Source organism: Musca vetustissima, unplaced genomic scaffold (genome assembly GCF_032173495.1).
Source record: "Musca vetustissima isolate MV318-11 ecotype Yass unplaced genomic scaffold, APGP_CSIRO_Mvet_v1 utg5582, whole genome shotgun sequence".
NCBI lineage: Eukaryota > Metazoa > Arthropoda > Insecta > Diptera > Muscidae > Musca > Musca vetustissima.
Genome location: NW_026880347.1, coordinates 1 through 17,843, shown reverse-complemented (window position 1 = coordinate 17,843; position 17,843 = coordinate 1). Strand labels below are relative to the sequence as shown.

Genomic DNA, 17,843 nt, shown 5'->3' with positions numbered 1-17,843 from the left:
AATCCGCTTGTGTATGTTTTGTTTTTGTTCGAAAATTCGAGACCTTTCTACAAAGTGACAACGATTAAAAGGTAAGAAGCAGAATATTCTTTGCATCTTCCAAAAAAGGCACCATGTTTGTTGTTGGTAGTGTATATTGATGTTAAGTGTTCTCATTATAGGAGAATGAGTAGAGAAGAGTACAAGTGTTCTCCATCTTACTGTGATATGGTGGGTGGCAATGGGAGGATAAATGTTCATAGCAAATACTATTGTTGATTGTTTCACATTGCTCACATTGTAGTGTTGTTCAGGGTTACCGTTGTGCGACTAAAGTCGCAATTTGCAACCTTTTTGATGCTCTGTAACTCTGTTTGCAACTTTTTAAGCTTTGTGCGACTTTTCTGTTTTTCTTAAGTTATTTTCTTAAGTTATTCAAACTTATTTTGACTCGTCTACTTCGTTTTTGAGGTCCAAGGGAATCTGACATATTCTAAGAACAGTTTTATTGACAATTTTACTTAACTGTGCGACTTTTTTTCAAGGGAACGACTTTTTGTGCAACTTTTTTGAAATTCCCAACGGTAACACTGGTGTTGTTGTTCAAGTGAGTGGGGAGAGGATCTCTATTTGCTTGTTTCTTGATTCAGCACGCATATTATTGAATTGCAGTGGTATGTTGTTGGCTTGATTCTTTAAATGACTGTATCTCTGTAAATAATGGTCGTATTTATGTAAAATAAAAAGCTTTTGAAAGGATAAATATATAATATATAAATATATTTAGTAAACATATTTTTTTTTGGATTGTAAAAAAAGGATTAATAAAAGATTTTTTATTACTTTTATAAGCCTGATTTGTTTTAAATTATTTTTCAAGGCCTAAAGTACGTTTAGATTGTACCGGATTTCGTTAACCTAGTGGGTTTTAATTGTCAAATTCATTGTATATATATCAAATAAATCCTCATAAAGTAGGTTAACCCGGTAATGTGGATGTGGATTTTTAATATTAGTTTTTCAAAGCTTATTGAATCCATTTTTTTTGAATATTAAAAAAAATTAATAAAGACTTATTTTTATACGTGGGGATTTTTTAAAATTATATTTCAAGCCGTAAATATAGCTTTGGTTTTTTTTATAAAATTTCAAGGACTATTATAGGAGTTTGTTATTTTAATTTTTTTCAACGAAGGAATAGTTTCAAATATTTTTCTTAATTTTTTAAATATTTTTTTAATTGTTGTGCCATGTTGTGGCCCTTGAAATAATATTTTTTTAATTAATGTTTTCATTCCCAAGAAAACTAAAAACGTTAAACTGCAAAAAAATCGCTAAATTGTCATTATTGTTGCTATTTGGGGAGTTGGAATTCAGCATCAGACAAACCGCCGCACGCATTACCTGTATTTTGGGAATTCTAATTCAGTATCAGACAAACCGCCGCAGGCGTGCTCTCATTGAGAATAATTTGTGTGTAAAAAGGCACATAAGAACGGCCCTCTGCCCGAGCCTGTTCTAATTTGAATTTTAATTTTGCATCTCATGACATCTCCACACACCAACAACTCTGTGTGTGAGTGCGTACTGCAATGGAGTTTGCCAATTGGTTCTCTTTATAGGTAGAGTGGAGCAACTCTCCAAACTTTGATCCATTCATTGTTCTCGGAAATTACTCGACTTTAGTTCTTCTTTAAATGTCGTGAAGTGCGGTTGCGGAAGTTCCTATACAATATAAAACCGATCGAATTTTAATATTAGTTTTGCAAAAATATTCAATAAATAGCTCGGTAAAAGCCCATTTTTTGCTCGCGAGTGAATTTAATAAAAAAATCAATTTATATCGTGTGCCGCTTTGCCTTAACCGTGTTTGTTGTAGTAGTCAAGTCTTTTACTTCCTACCGATGTTCTATTTCGTTTCCTTGTCCAAATCGTTGCGATAAAAATTAATTTTAAGATTGTGTGTCGTTATTTATTCGGGGTTTTTACAATCGCGTTTGCATTTTCTAAAAGGACAATATATTTTATTCAATATCTTTTTGTTTTGCAAGAAAAGGCGAGTCCATAATTGAAAGGTAAGAACAAGAATATTATTTGCAATTTCCCAAGAAAAAGGCGCCAGTCAATGTTTGTTGTTGTTACTGTTTATTGATGTTAAATGTTCTCATTATGGGATAATGAGTATGGAGAGTACACATATACTTCTCTCTGTACCTCTCTGTGTTTTGTTCTCTGGTCTTTTACTGTGATATTGTTATGCTCCATAGAGTGGGTGGTAATTGGTGGTAGATGCTCATGGCCATAGGTGCCCAAAATTAAAATGCATTAGTATGTGTGAGAGAAAACAGAACAGTACTGAACAAAATTGTGTGTGGATTTTTGTGGTCGGAAAAAATTATTGATGAATTCAATTTTTGTTATTATATAAAATAAAAGCATTATTAAAAATGTTTTTATATGAATTACAAAGTGTATATGTCATAAAAATCTAATAAAGTTTTTAAAGTAGCATATACCGAGATAATAATCATATTATAATATTAAATACTACGATAATTATCAAATATTTAATTCTTTAAAAAAAAACAGAAATTGTTCTGTTGCTTTTGAAATTTTTTAAACATACAAATAATAAAATAAAAATCCAAATATACTGAAACACTTTTATCCCTAAGTGTTATTTCGTTGATTTTCTAGTTCTGCGGACACGACGTCGTGCGCGCACCCCAGTATGTGTTCATTCGTTGCCTGTCAAACAACGACTGACTGAAAGAGCATAACAATGCGTGTGAGTAGGCAGCTACTTTAAAGTATACTGATGGGCACCTATGCTCATGGCAAATACTGTTGTTGTTGTCGTTGTGTGCTTTCGTGTTAGAATCATCTGGTTAATGTGGATGGATCTGATTGGGCATGCACACAATTGAATTGCAATGCTATTCTGCTGGGTTGATTCTTTAAATGGCTGTAATTTTCGTAATAATGGTCGTATTTATATGAAATAAATATCATTTGGAAGGATAAGGTGGCTAGTTCCTAAATCGATTTTTTTAATTAAAATTATATTCAGGCCACCAATAAGCGCGGAATTTATTTTTTTAAGGGCTATCAATAGGTATGGATTTTTTTTAAATTAATTTTTAAAGTGCTACCAATTGGCGTGGATTTTTGAAATAAATTTTCCAAAAGCTACCAATAAGGATATTTTTTTAAACTAATTTTTAAAGGGCTACCAATTGGCGTGGATTTTGGATCATCGAAATATTCATTACCGACCCTATAAAGTATATATATTCTTGATCAGGGTAAAATTCTAAGACGATCTAGCCATGTCCGTCCATCTGTTGTAATCACGCTATCTTCAGAAAGAATTAAGATAGGATTCTGTAATTTTGCATAGGTTTGCATGTAGGTCAAGTTCGAAGATGGGATATATCGGTCCCCGTTTAGGCACAGCTCCCATATAACGGTACCCCCCAATTTTCGGTATTTTGCTGTTCTTGAGCGCGTTTTTCATCCGAATTTGCTAAAATTGGGTACTAAATGTTTGTATTGGGTACTAAATGTCTCCACAAAAAATTATGAATATAGGTCCACCTTTTTTGGTAGCCTCCATATAACGTTACTTCCTAAATTTCAATTTTGATTGGGTACCTATTAAGAACTTCTTAATTCTTAATAGGTACCCAATCTCCCCACAAAAAATTATGAATATAGATCCAATTTTTTTTTGATAGCCCCCATATACTGGTACCCCCAATTTTCTGTATTTTGGGGTTCTTGATCGCGTTTTTCTACCGAATGCGTTGGTATTTTGTAGTCGTATATGGTAACAAATCTCCCCACCAAAAATTGTTAATATTCGCCCCCTTTATATTAAAATAGTTATCTAATTTGTTCCGCGTTTTGGGTTTGGTTCTAAGACTCTGTTGCAATCATTTCACCTGCGGAGGATATCGACATAAAAAACTAGAACGTAAGTTTCGATAATGAAATATAACCCGAATTTAGGCCTAGCCCCTCTGTGGGAGGTACCAGATGGAGTGGACCGATATTCCCCATCTTCGAACTTGAACTAAGTTTGGAAGAAATAATAAAATGGGCAAAGTTTGGATGAAATCAAAATTTTCTGAAACAAATTTGGTCCAATGAAACATGGGGTCTAGAACTAATATTTTGATGAGGCTCATTTTCACCGTGTATGCACCCTCATTAGCCATAAGGCTGAGGGTATAATTATCCATTAAAAATTTTCGAAATTTGTATCATGGTTTACATAATCGGTTTGTAGAAATGTCGGTATGAGTCCAATTTTTGGTATTTTCCCTATATTTTTATTTCAAGTACCTGTCAGTATATCTATGGTGGAGGGTATCCAAAGTTCGGCCCGGCCGTACTTAACATTTTTCACTTGTTTTAAATTAATTTTCAAGGGTCAATAATAGGCGTGGATTTTTTAAATTAATTTTTCAAGGATCACTAATGGATTTTTAAAATTAATTTTTCAATAGTTATAACAACACAACCCACTGTACCTTCGACTGTTATAAATCCTTTGATTTTCGCTAAAAAAAAATAAAACACTCCACAATTACTAATCAAACTGTAATAGCATCAAATATTTATTTAGCTTTTAATCTTTAAGATTAACATTTTCTTTGTTGTTATTTATATTTTGTTTTTTTTCGATTTTTTTTATAATTTATATAAATTAAAAATGGAACGTTTTAAAGAAAGCTGAGAAAAAAATAAATCACTTTCTAATCATAGATATAATAATACAATACGATAAAAATAATATACTATTTGTTTACGATTTTGCTGTTGTTGTTTTTTATATAAATATTGGTAATTTTTCTTTTGTTTTGTAGTGTATATTGTAATTGCCCTTGATGGTCCAACTCCATTAAAAAATGAACTACATACGTGCTTCTTTACTATTTAAAAAAATGTTCAGAGAGGACCCCTCCACACAATTATGGGCCATACATTTATCTAACTTTACCTGGACTTATTATAAAGCTGCATTTGCATTGATGCATTTGAAAAGTCAAGGAAGCATAAGATTGTAGGTGACTGTGGTGTAGGTGTGTGTGTGAGAGTGAGTCGGGGGTGGTGCGCAATGTTGCATAGTTGAAAACGAGATAAAAAAGGAGAGAGAAAAGGAAGAAGTTGCGAACAAGCACAAACGTTAAACCATAGACAGTTGTTAAAGTAGGGAGAGTTTCATCAATACATTTGACGGAGGAGAGAGATTTTTATGATTTGCTATTTTCATTTGTTGTTGGTATGTTTGTTGTTTCGCTAGTATTATTAATTGCACTATTATTATTATTAATTGCCACCAATTCTGGTACCGAAGAAGCAGCACTACTTTGACTAACATTACGATTATGTCCAACATCATCGGGATTGCCAACTGCAGCACCAGCAGCTGCTGTTGTGGTTGCGGGGGCGCCATTGCCAGTTTTTGTGGGCGATGCTGAAGCCTCATCACTAAGTGACTTCTGCGAAGTTGGTGAATTATTGGTGGTGGACCCAGAAGTACTAGGAAATACTGGAGGCACTTTATCGGCTGGATTAATAAGTGGTGTCTGCACCATGGGTGTGGGTGGTGATTTATTTGCCGGCAATTGATTGTGGGTAGCCGAGATTTGCATGTGGTATCTGGGAATTAAATAAAAAATATTATTTTTTTTTTAAATTCATTAATGGGAGAATTTGTTCATTACTTGTAAATATTTTCGGTAGATTCAACAACACCCTGTGTCAAATTTAGGCTACGTCCTTTAATACCAGTTTCTTTGGGTGGGGGAGACCACCAGTTAAATACTCTGCCCACAACCGGAACGTGACGTAAAATACCTTCTTGCCACAGTTTCTCCTCACTTTCTCGCTGCAGGTCTGCCGTGGCGGCCTCAATACCCTAAAAGCAAACAAAACACAATTGATAATAATTTCTAAAAAAGTTCACCCTTTGCCATCTTACCCTTTTCACAATTTCCGACATTGTATCCAATACCCGTGAATTCTCCTGGACATTCCGGCCCACCGACACGACCAAATCGAGCAATTCATCAACATCCGTTTCATGTGTCACCATACCAAAACGTACACATATGAGACCATCAGGACCTTCACCCAAAGAGAATGCATTATCGGTGGCCTTCAGCGATTCCACCAAATCAGCATTTAATTTATTTAACTCCGTCTTAGCTTGATCCGTTAACAACGATTCCCAGCCATCGGGTACAAATCGTACACCACCCATACCAGCCCAATCGGGTAGATTAACGAAACGCAAAACATCACTTTTCTCAACCAAATACATAAAGGTGGCTTTGTGCTTGATGGTGGCTCTTAAAATATCCACATGCGTCTCTAGACTTTGAGCTAAACTTTCTAGGTTCTTTGCTGTGGGCGGTTGTTCGCCCAAACTCAACTCCAACGGGCAATAACGTATGCAGGTGCCATGAGTGGCATGCTCAATTATTTCAAAATCAAACTAAAAGGGGGAGAGAAATTTGTAAATCGAGTTTGAAATAACTTTAAAATCACTTACATTTGGACAATCCCTTTGTAGTATCTGCCCCAACCATGAATTTAAACGATCAAAATATGAGGGATTGCTAACTTTTTCCAGAGGTTTGATTTCATCCGAACCATGACTTGTATTGTTGTCTGCTGTTGTGTTTGCTGATACGGTAACACTGCCATCGAATTGGAAAACCACCACAGGAGCGGCAGTTTCGAAGAGCAACTGAAAATAGATGTTGATTAGAATTTGATGATTTATTCCTTGGGATATTTAAAATACTTACATTCACATCTAAAGGTTTGTTAATCACATCGGATAAAGTTTTTCCAGATTGAGCTCCTGGTGGACGGCTCTGTAAGAAGAAAAAAAAAAACAAGTTATTAGTAAAAGAAATTATAGGATGAACAAAAATTTTATTTCAAAATCTCTACTTATATGAGCCTTGAAAAATATTCCTTTACAAAATCCGCAAACTTTACTGTGATTTATTAAAAATCCGCAGTTTCTGATGGGCCTTGACAAATATTCCTTCAAAATTCACGCTTGCAGTTGTTAAAGGTTTTGCAAAAATATTCTTATTCTTTTTGCGGTGGCCAGCCTTGACCAATATTCTTAAAAAATTTCGCACTTATATTTGTTGTAATCTTTGAAAAAATATGATTAAAAAAAACCGCACTTTTTACAAAGATGGGCTCGAAAAACATTCCTTAAAAATCTGCACATTTTTCCGTGATAGGCCTCGATAAATTATTCTTTAAAAATAACATTCAAATCAATATACCAATCTCTTCATGGTAGGGGGCCATACAAAATACATATCAAAACAAAACATGAACAGTAAAATAATTGTGATGTTTTCTAATAATCAAAAGTAGTTCATGTTAAAAACGCAGCACTTAATATGTCAGTGTTATCTTTGTGTCAATAGAGATACGATGCTGCGTCTAACGACTTACCAATAACGTCATAACAAATATTTGGAGTTGGATTTCTCACGGTTACCACTTTTTCAATTTTGAAGAAGAGCTGTTCAATTTTAATTCTTCAAAACTGTTTGAGGTACGTTGTGCATATTTGAATCCATGATATTGATACATACCACAACTTTAATACCTTCACATTCGGAAACCATTTCGAAAAGGATACTGCATGTCTGGAAAGCTACATGTATACGTTCGGCAATAGCATCACGGCCTAAGGCCTGTAAGCTAGTCCACAAGGCCAAGGAATTAAGGCGCCTTGACAATATGGGATCCTGGTCAAATGCATTGAGTGCTGAATTATTCAGCTGGCGGTGTAGTAACTGTAAAATATAAAAAATATTACTATCAAATATATTCTTCAATTTCTTTTCTATTCTCAAACCTACCACAATGGGCAAACTTGGTATACCCAACCAACTGCCCAGGGACAAAGTTATGGAATCAACCAATGAACTTATCTGAAAAGTGAAAACATTAAACATCTTATTACCGTCTATTTTTATTCCTTTCTACTCACCACCCCCGGTCCTTGAGAACAAACTAAAGCCGCCAGCCCATGACCTGTGGCATGTAGCCAAAGATTATTTGCCTTACAAATCTCATGCATGCGCATAATATTATCCACATAGCCACACAGGGAGGCCCCCACATCAGCTATGACCAATAGTGGGGTACGATTCGATTGCAAATCGATTTGTATCTGGCGCTGTAGTACAGACAAATCCATTGTACCAAATGTGGTATTACCCGGTATTAGACGTATTGCATCCAATGGTATACCCAATTGACGACAGGCATATTGCAAACGCATTGGTGTTGTATTTTCCGAAATATATAAACATGGATGAGCCAAGGCGGGTATACCACCCTCCAAATAGCCTGGACAACGGGCAACAATGGCCAGTCGGACGACACGTAATATTGCATCAGCATTATCATTGTGAAAGCTACTGGAGGGGTCCATAAAACGGAACAATGTCCCTAGCCAATGGGTTGTATCGCCAGCAATACTTCGTGTAACCCGCACCAATTGTTTAGCATCCAAATGTGAAAGATAGGCAACAATGCTGTGTGATATCAATGCCAAATGTGAAACATCATCCAGTGCGGGTAGGGGAAATTCAGGATCTTCATCGGAATCTGAATAGGAGATAAGCAGTTCCAATGATTTGAGAATCTCTGAGGGTGGCTTGCGTATGCCATGTAATTGTTGGGCCACACGAGTGGGCGTAGTGGTGTTATTGGCAGAGTTTTGTTGTTGTTGCAGGGCAGCACTGCGTTCATCCAATGTTAGTTGATCCATTGCCTCAGTGGGTGCGCCATCGGGTGGTGTTTCAACGGGTACTGCTTTAACATTTTCCAAACGTTGCAAAACCTGTGACGTTTTCAATTCTAATTCAGCCAAACCAGAACGTATCTAGAAGAATACAGAACAGAAATGAATGAATGATGTGTTCTTTTTATAATATATGCCGGGGTCTAAGGGAATTTGTTTTTTTTTCTCAGTGAAGTACTTACGCTGGACGCTGCAATTTCTTTTGTATAATCATTATTTTCGCCGGACATGTCCTATAGCACAAGAAACAGAAATTATTTTATGTATTTTTATTCTAAAATTGATTTTATCTTGAAGCAAAAATCCACTGTCCCCAAATCACAAAATGATGATCACAATTCGACATACCCTTGTTATCGGTTTTCTCTGCTCTTTGCCAGCGGATACCAAGAATTTCTCAATGTAAACGAACTCTTTTTCCACACACAAATATCTTTGATTTGTTTCCTTATCAATTGTCGGCTAACAATTTAAAATAAATATTTACACAATTGTTTTTGTTTTCCATCAGAAAAAAAACTATTGAAAATGATTAAAATTATTTTTGTCGTCGTCACACACAATGAGTAATCGATACTCAATAATCAGATGTTTCAGCTGTCAGATGTCATTTGGCAAAGAGGGTGTGTCTGAGGGAATGGCGTGTGGCAATGCAAATGATGTCAGGAGGCGGTTTTACATTACTAAAGGCGTTACTCTATGTTATTTTAAAAGGAAGCCAATGGATGCAAATAAAAATATTAATGCAAAGGTCAGTAAAGACGTGGATTTTGTTTTTCAGAGCCCAAAAAAGCTTGAATTTTTAAAAAAAAATTTTTTTTTGAAGGCGTGGATTTTGTAAAGAATATCTTTAAATTTTTTTCAAAGCCCAAAACTAGGCTTGGATTTTTTAAAGATTTTTTTTCAAAGCCCAAAATAAGGCTTAGATTTTTTTAAAATATTTTGTCAAAGCCCTAAGCCCTAGGTGTGAATTTTTTTTTAAATACTTTTGAAAAAACCTTCTCATCCATCAGCCAAAAGTCCGCTAATCACCTGCAAATGACCTAACTGAATTAAGACACCGAAATTGTTCGCCATTAAGCAATACAAAATCTGATATCCATCATATTTAAAGATCCATAAAAATAAACGAGAACCCCTGTCGAATGCACCGCCGAATCAACGTCGTCCTTCGGCCTTAAGACATCTCTTAGCTGATAGTCATTCATTTTTATCCGACAATGCTTTTGAATGTTATCGTGTCACGACGCTATTGCAAATGATGACACACTTTTGCCAAACCAGTCAGGCAGCCACAATTGTTCCAAACGATGCCGGAGGCAAAAGTAATGGCAATGGAAGAAGACAAATGGCACACACAGACACAAATGGATAGAATATATTAGAGTTAAACAGACGAACATCCGCTCAAAGCACGGCCGTTTGAGAGTTGTATAAACAAACGCACTCATTCATTCACTCACTCACCGACTGAATGGCTTCCAAATGCAGTCAAAAAGTAACAAACTTCGTGTGACGTACCTTGAGGAGAACATCTCACATCTTTCGCATCTCAGTGCATCTTGGCAGTAGTGTAGGGCAACGCCAAAGAATCTCCTTTTGCCTACCTTAACGACTGACACAAATTCCAGTCACGATTCACATTCAAAGGGATTAAAGGATTCCCTGCCCATTAACTTGGCAGAACGACTAAAGATGGGAAGCAAGCTTTGCATGACTGCTCGTACCATCGCTACGTACCGCCATGTAGCGTTACGTTTGTCACAGACACACTCACACACACGAACATCTGATTTACGAAGTCTATAATGAATCCATGCCTTGCCATTTGGGTCGACATAATGATGGATTTCTTGATGCTGCTGTTGTCACTGCTCCTTTGTTGTACCTACCTTGAGCCGGCAGCACCACCATCATCTTGAGTTGTGGAGCCGGTTGGTAAAGTTACTACCATAATTGGGCAAAAATTTCCATATTTCAGCCAGTCAATGAATTAATTGACATCATTTTGTCTGCAGAGTGATGAAGAGAAGGAAATGTGTAATTAAAATGACTCCCTGAGATACACGATGACATCGAGGAAGAGTGGGGTATTTGGAAATGTCAGGATGTCAACAATTAATAATAGTTTGCAATGATTTCGTTAAATAATGGGAGGCATAAAATGGGGATATTAATTACTAAGGGGATAAGTCTTTTAAAAATATAAATAAAAAATCCACGCCTTGTTGGACTGGTCCTTGAAAAAAATATTCTTTAAAAAATCCACGCCTTGTTGGACTGGTCCTTGAAAAAAATATTCTTTAAAAAATCCACGCCTTGTTGGACTGGTCCTTGAAAAAAATATTCTTTAAAAAATCCACGCCTTGTTGGACTGGTCCTTGAAAAAAATATTCTTTAAAAAATCCACGCCTTGTTGGACTGGTCCTTGAAAAAAATATTCTTTAAAAAATCCACGCCTTGTTGGACTGGTCCTTGAAAAAAATATTCTTTAAAAAATCCACGCCTTGTTGGACTGGACTTTAAAAAATCCACGCCTTGTTGGACTGGTCCTTGAAAAAAATATTCTTTAAAAAATCCACGCCTTGTTGGACTGGTCCTTGAAAAAAATATTCTTTAAAAAATCCACGCCTTGTTGGACTGGTCCTTGAAAAAAATATTCTTTAAAAAATCCACGCCTTGTTGGACTGGTCCTTGAAAAAAATATTCTTTAAAAAATCCACGCCTTGTTGGACTGGTCCTTGAAAAAAATATTCTTTAAAAAATCCACGCCTTGTTGGACTGGTCCTTGAAAAAAATATTCTTTAAAAAATCCACGCCTTGTTGGACTGGTCCTTGAAAAAAATATTCTTTAAAAAATCCACGCCTTGTTGGACTGGTCCTTGAAAAAAATATTCTTTAAAAAATCCACGCCTTGTTGGACTGGTCCTTGAAAAAAATATTCTTTAAAAAATCCACGCCTTGTTGGACTGGTCCTTGACAAATATATCGAAATATATAAATTCCGCAATAATCCTTTAAAAAATCGGTTCTTTAAAAAAATTGACGATTAATGTCATTCCTATAATAGCTGTGATGTTTTCCTTTTTCTCCATCTCCCCTTTTGCCACTTTGAGGCATAACGAAACGATGTAAAGAAAAGAACTGCATGTTTCCGGCCAGGAAACCTCTTAGCAGTTTACCCATGAATGCTGGGAGTTGTTATCAGTGCTCGTCTAACTCAACATTCACTTAAAATTCCCTTTTACAGGAGTAAATAAATGTGCAAATGCGGGTGTGTGTGTGTGGAGCGGAGTGGAGAGTTCCACTGCCAAAGGCTGGCGACGAAGATGAAAAGCGAAGATGTGGTAAAACAGAATTCTTAAATATAAATTTCAGTGTAGCCATAAATATCCAAAGCGTAACCGAGGTTTGGGCGAGCGAACATTTTATAAAAAGTCTCACACTTATTCACATACACATGTAAACACACCCTCACATTCAAAATGAAATAAAAAATAAAGGAAAGATGAAAAACTGTAACAAATCCCCATGAGGCTGCTGACAGCAAATCAGTTCAACTTGACTTCGTTCTGCGAGTATGACCAACTTATTTTGTAGATTTTTTTATTCCTCGCCTCTTTTACAACAGCTAACAACTCCGATAGCTTTTCTTCTATGTGTTTTTTTGTGGGATGCGGCACATAGGGATGTCAATTAAAGGATTATCATAGATCCAAGAGTGCGGATTTTTTAAACAATATTTTCTCAAGGACTAACCAACCAAGGCGTGGATTTTTAAAAGAATATTTTCTCAAGGACCTATCAACCAAGATATTTTAAAGAATTTTTTCTCAAGGACCTATCAACCAAGGCGTGGATTTTTTAAAGAATTCTTTCTCAAGGACCTATCAACCAAGGCGTGGATTTTTTAAAGAATTTTTTCTCAAGGACCTATCAACCAAGGCGTGGATTTTTTAAAGAATTCTTTCTCAAGGACCTATCAACCAAGGCGTGGATTTTTTAACGAATTTTTTTCTCAAGGACCTATCAACCAAGGCGTGGATTTTTTTCTCAAGGACCTATCAACCAAGGCGTAGATTTTTTAAAGAATTTTTTCTCAAGGACCTATCAACCAAGGCGTGGATTTTTTTCTCAAGGACCTATCAACCAAGGCGTGGATTTTTTAAAGAATATTTTCTCAAGGACCTAAACAAGGCGTGGATTTTTTAAAGAATATTTTCTCAAGGACCTAAACAAGGCGTGGATTTTTTAAAGAATATTTTCTCAAGGACCTAAACAAGGCGTGGATTTTTTAAAGAATATTTTCTCAAGGACCTAAACAAGGCGTGGATTTTTTAAAAAATATTTTCTCAAGGACCTAAACAAGGCGTGGATTTTTTAAAGAATATTTTCTCAAGGACCTAAACAAGGCGTGGATTTTTTAAAGAATATTTTCTCAAGGACCTAAACAAGGCGTGGATTTTTTAAAGAATATTTTCTCAAGGACCTAAACAAGGCGTGGATTTTTTAAAGAATATTTTCTCAAGGACCTAAACAAGGCGTGGATTTTTTAAAGAATATTTTCTCAAGGACCTAAACAAGGCGTGGATTTTTTAAAGAATATTTTCTCAAGGACCTAAACAAGGCGTGGATTTTTTAAAGAATATTTTCTCAAGGACCTAAACAAGGCGTGGATTTTTTAAAGAATATTTTCTCAAGGACCTAAACAAGGCGTGGATTTTTTAAAGAATATTTTCTCAAGGACCTAAACAAGGCGTGGATTTTTTAAAGAATATTTTCTCAAGGACCTAAACAAGGCGTGGATTTTTTAAAGAATATTTTCTCAAGGACCTAAACAAGGCGTGGATTTTTTAAAGAATATTTTCTCAAGGACCTAAACAAGGCGTGGATTTTTTAAAGAATATTTTCTCAAGGACCTAAACAAGGCGTGGATTTTTTAAAGAATATTTTCTCAAGGACCTAAACAAGGCGTGGATTTTTTAAAGAATATTTTCTCAAGGACCTAAACAAGGCGTGGATTTTTTAAAGAATATTTTCTCAAGGACCTAAACAAGGCGTGGATTTTTTAAAGAATATTTTCTCAAGGACCTAAACAAGGCGTGGATTTTTTAAAGAATATTTTCTCAAGGACCTAAACAAGGCGTGGATTTTTTAAAGAATATTTTCTCAAGGACCTAAACAAGGCGTGGATTTTTTAAAGAATATTTTCTCAAGGACCTAAACAAGGCGTGGATTTTTTAAAGAATATTTTCTCAAGGACCTAAACAAGGCGTGGATTTTTTAAAGAATATTTTCTCAAGGACCTAAACAAGGCGTGGATTTTTAAAAGAATATTTTCTCAAGGACCTAAACAAGGCGTGGATTTTTTAAAGAATATTTTCTCAAGGACCTAAACAAGGCGTGGATTTTTTAAAGAATATTTTCTCAAGGACCTAAACAAGGCGTGGATTTTTTAAAGAATATTTTCTCAAGGACCTAAACAAGGCGTGGATTTTTTAAAGAATATTTTCTCAAGGACCTAAACAAGGCGTGGATTTTTTAAAGAATATTTTCTCAAGGACCTAAACAAGGCGTGGATTTTTTAAAGAATATTTTCTCAAGGACCTAAACAAGGCGTGGATTTTTTAAAGAATATTTTCTCAAGGACCTAAACAAGGCGTGGATTTTTTAAAGAATATTTTCTCAAGGACCTAAACAAGGCGTGGATTTTTTAAAGAATATTTTCTCAAGGACCTAAACAAGGCGTGGATTTTTTAAAGAATATTTTCTCAAGGACCTAAACAAGGCGTGGATTTTTTAAAGAATATTTTCTCAAGGACCTAAACAAGGCGTGGATTTTTTAAAGAATATTTTCTCAAGGACCTAAACAAGGCGTGGATTTTTTAAAGAATATTTTCTCAAGGACCTAAACAAGGCGTGGATTTTTTAAAGAATATTTTCTCAAGGACCTAAACAAGGCGTGGATTTTTTAAAGAATATTTTCTCAAGGACCTAAACAAGGCGTGGATTTTTTAAAGAATATTTTCTCAAGGACCTAAACAAGGCGTGGATTTTTTAAAGAATATTTTCTCAAGGACCTAAACAAGGCGTGGATTTTTTAAAGAATATTTTCTCAAGGACCTAAACAAGGCGTGGATTTTTTAAAGAATATTTTCTCAAGGACCTAAACAAGGCGTGGATTTTTTAAAGAATATTTTCTCAAGGACCTAAACAAGGCGTGGATTTTTTAAAGAATATTTTCTCAAGGACCTAAACAAGGCGTGGATTTTTTAAAGAATATTTTCTCAAGGACCTAAACAAGGCGTGGATTTTTTAAAGAATATTTTCTCAAGGACCTAAACAAGGCGTGGATTTTTTAAAGAATATTTTCTCAAGGACCTAAACAAGGCGTGGATTTTTTAAAGAATATTTTCTCAAGGACCTATCAACCAAGGCGTGGATTTTTTAAAGAATATTTTCTCAAGGACCTATCAACCAAGGCGTGGATTTTTTAAAGAATATTTTCTCAAGGACCAATCAACCAAGGCGTGGATTTTTTAAAGAATATTTTCTCAAGGACCAATCAACCAAGGCGTGGATTTTTTAAAGAAAATTTTCTCAAGGACCAATCAATCAAGGCGTGGATTTTTTAAAGAAAATTTTCTCAAGGACCAATCAATCAAGGCGTGGATTTTTTAAAGAAAATTTTCTCAAGGACCAATCAATCAAGGCGTGGATTTTTTAAAGAAAATTTTCTCAAGTACCAACAGCCACAAGGCGTGGATTTTTTAAAGAAAATTTTTTAAAGGCCAACAGCCACAAGGCGTGGATTTTTTAAAGAAAATTTTTTAAAGCCTAAACAACATAGGCGTGGATTTTTTAAAGAAAATTTTTTAAGGACCAATCAATCAAGGCGTGGATTTTTTAAAGAAACATTTTTTAAGGACCAATCAATCAAGGCGTGGATTTTTTAAAGAAACATTTTTTAAGGACCAATCAATCAAGGCGTGGATTTTTTAAAGAAACATTTTTTAAGGACCAATCAATCAAGGCGTGGATTTTTTAAAGAAACATTTTTTAAGGACCAATCAATCAAGGCGTGGATTTTTTAAAGAAACATTTTTTAAGGACCAATCAATCAAGGCGTGGATTTTTTAAAGAAACATTTTTTAAGGACCAATCAATCAAGGCGTGGATTTTTTAAAGAAACATTTTTTAAGGACCAATCAATCAAGGCGTGGATTTTTTAAAGAAACATTTTTTAAGGACCAAAACAAGGCGTGGATTTTTTAAAGAAACATTTTTTAAGGACCAAAACAAGGCGTGGATTTTTTAAAGAAACATTTTTTAAGGACCAAAACAAGGCGTGGATTTTTTAAAGAAACATTTTTTAAGGACCAAAACAAGGCGTGGATTTTTTAAAGAAACATTTTTTAAGGACCAAAACAAGGCGTGGATTTTTTAAAGAAACATTTTTTAAGGACCAAAACAAGGCGTGGATTTTTTAAAGAAACATTTTTTAAGGACCAAAACAAGGCGTGGATTTTTTAAAGAAACATTTTTGTTAAAAAAGTAAAGATTTTTCATTATTTTTCCTGTACCGACATCTCTATGAGTACGAAGTTTTTTGTTGCATCTTGTAGCAACCAACATTAGCATCAGCAGCAAAAAACAACAACAAAACATTGCAACAAATCACATACATACATACCTACACTCACACATCATTCATTTGAAATCTGTTCCGTTTTTGTTTTGTTTTCCCCCACATGTAAGAGGGCCTCATTGCTCCAGGGCGGAAGAGGGGAGGATAAGAGTACCTTTGGCAGATGATGAAAAATGTTCAAGAGTGATAAAAAACTAGAAAGCTGGAACCCTTAGCCATATAAGTGAGTGAATGTGGGTGTGTGTTTATATGTGCATGTAGGTGTCATCCGTGTGGGAGTAATGCACGAGGCAAATTATCCTTTTCAGCCACTAAATGGCTGAGCTCAAGTGTGGGTGCAAGACAGCAGCAGCCACTACCGAAGTGACGACGAAGAGTGTGAATGGTTGAACGTGAATTGGTTGACCTAAGGCAAGATGCCACTTACCATAGTTGCAAGAATGTTTATATTTTATATAAAAAAAAAAAATAACAAATAGAGAAGCGGACTTGCTTGATGTGGTCCTACACCTCAAGTGGATATTGGTTCACCACATACATATAACACATACCAACAATGTCAAATGGAAGAGGAAAAAGTGGATGGATGGCTGTATGCTGTTGGTGGAAAAGTAGGGAAATGAGTGGGGCATTATTTTTTAGGAACACAAAGGATAGGACCCAACAAACTACTCCTGAATGACTCAGATTCTTTTTCGAAAAATACCTATAAAATAAATTACCTACTTTTAGACCCACTGTACAACGATCCTTTTCTATTACCTAGATTCCTATATTTCAACATTACCTTGTTGCTCGGAAAGTGAAACGGAATGAAATGAAGCAGTGGTTTTGTGGTGTGACAGATAGTTCAAATGAGTTGACTGGTGACAATCTTGTTTCGTTGACTTTGTTTTCCACGTCTGGTCTTCTTCTGAGGGAAACCTCTATTCAGGACACATTAAATGATTGCAGTGGTCAGCAAAGTCGTTGATGTGTGTCGTCTATTTTTTTTCTTCTTCTTCCACTTTAGAGGTTTGTGGCACTGAAGCCAGTCATAGATATGAGGTAAGAATGGCAACGGAACTGCAGAAGGGAGAAACAATGGGAAATAGTTTTCACTTAAAAGAAAGGAAGTTATTTGATTAGACATTTTCAATGGAATTGAAAAATTCTAGGCGTGGATTTTTTAAAGAATATTTTTTTCAAAGATCCAAGGCGTGGATTTTTTAAAGAATATTTTTTCAAAGGCCATCCTAGGCGTGGATTTTTTAAAGAATATTTTTTCAAAGGCCATCCAAGGCGTGGATTTTTTAAAGAATATTTTTTCAAAGGCCATCCAAGGCGTGGATTTTTTAAAGAATATTTTTCAAAGGCCAT

General features: G+C 35.2%; 1 protein-coding gene across 1 annotated transcript; it reads right to left on the bottom strand.

Moving 5' to 3' along the window:
* Positions 1-5,237: 5,237 nt before the first annotated feature.
* On the bottom strand, positions 5,238-10,044 carry LOC133325919 (pyridoxal-dependent decarboxylase domain-containing protein 1). The gene is made up of 11 exons (XM_061534618.1): positions 9,973-10,044; positions 9,185-9,298; positions 9,019-9,069; positions 8,018-8,917; positions 7,887-7,958; positions 7,617-7,820; positions 6,801-6,869; positions 6,542-6,739; positions 5,969-6,484; positions 5,712-5,905; positions 5,238-5,646 (listed from the first exon to the last, which is right to left on the bottom strand). The coding sequence occupies exons 1-11, from the start codon at positions 10,042-10,044 to the stop codon at positions 5,238-5,240; spliced, it is 2,799 nt and encodes a 932-aa protein (XP_061390602.1).
* Positions 10,045-17,843: the final 7,799 nt, after the last annotated feature.

Coding starts and splice junctions, on each gene's coding strand:
- LOC133325919 (XM_061534618.1), bottom strand. CDS start 10,044: ATGAATGACTATCAGCTAAGAGATGTCTTAAGGCCGAAGGACGACGTT. Junction 7,959..8,017: donor GTTCTCAAGGACCGGGGGTG/GTGAGTAGAAAG, acceptor TTCACTTTTCAG/ATAAGTTCATTGGTTGATTC. Junction 7,821..7,886: donor TACCAAGTTTGCCCATTGTG/GTAGGTTTGAGA, acceptor TATATTTTACAG/TTACTACACCGCCAGCTGAA.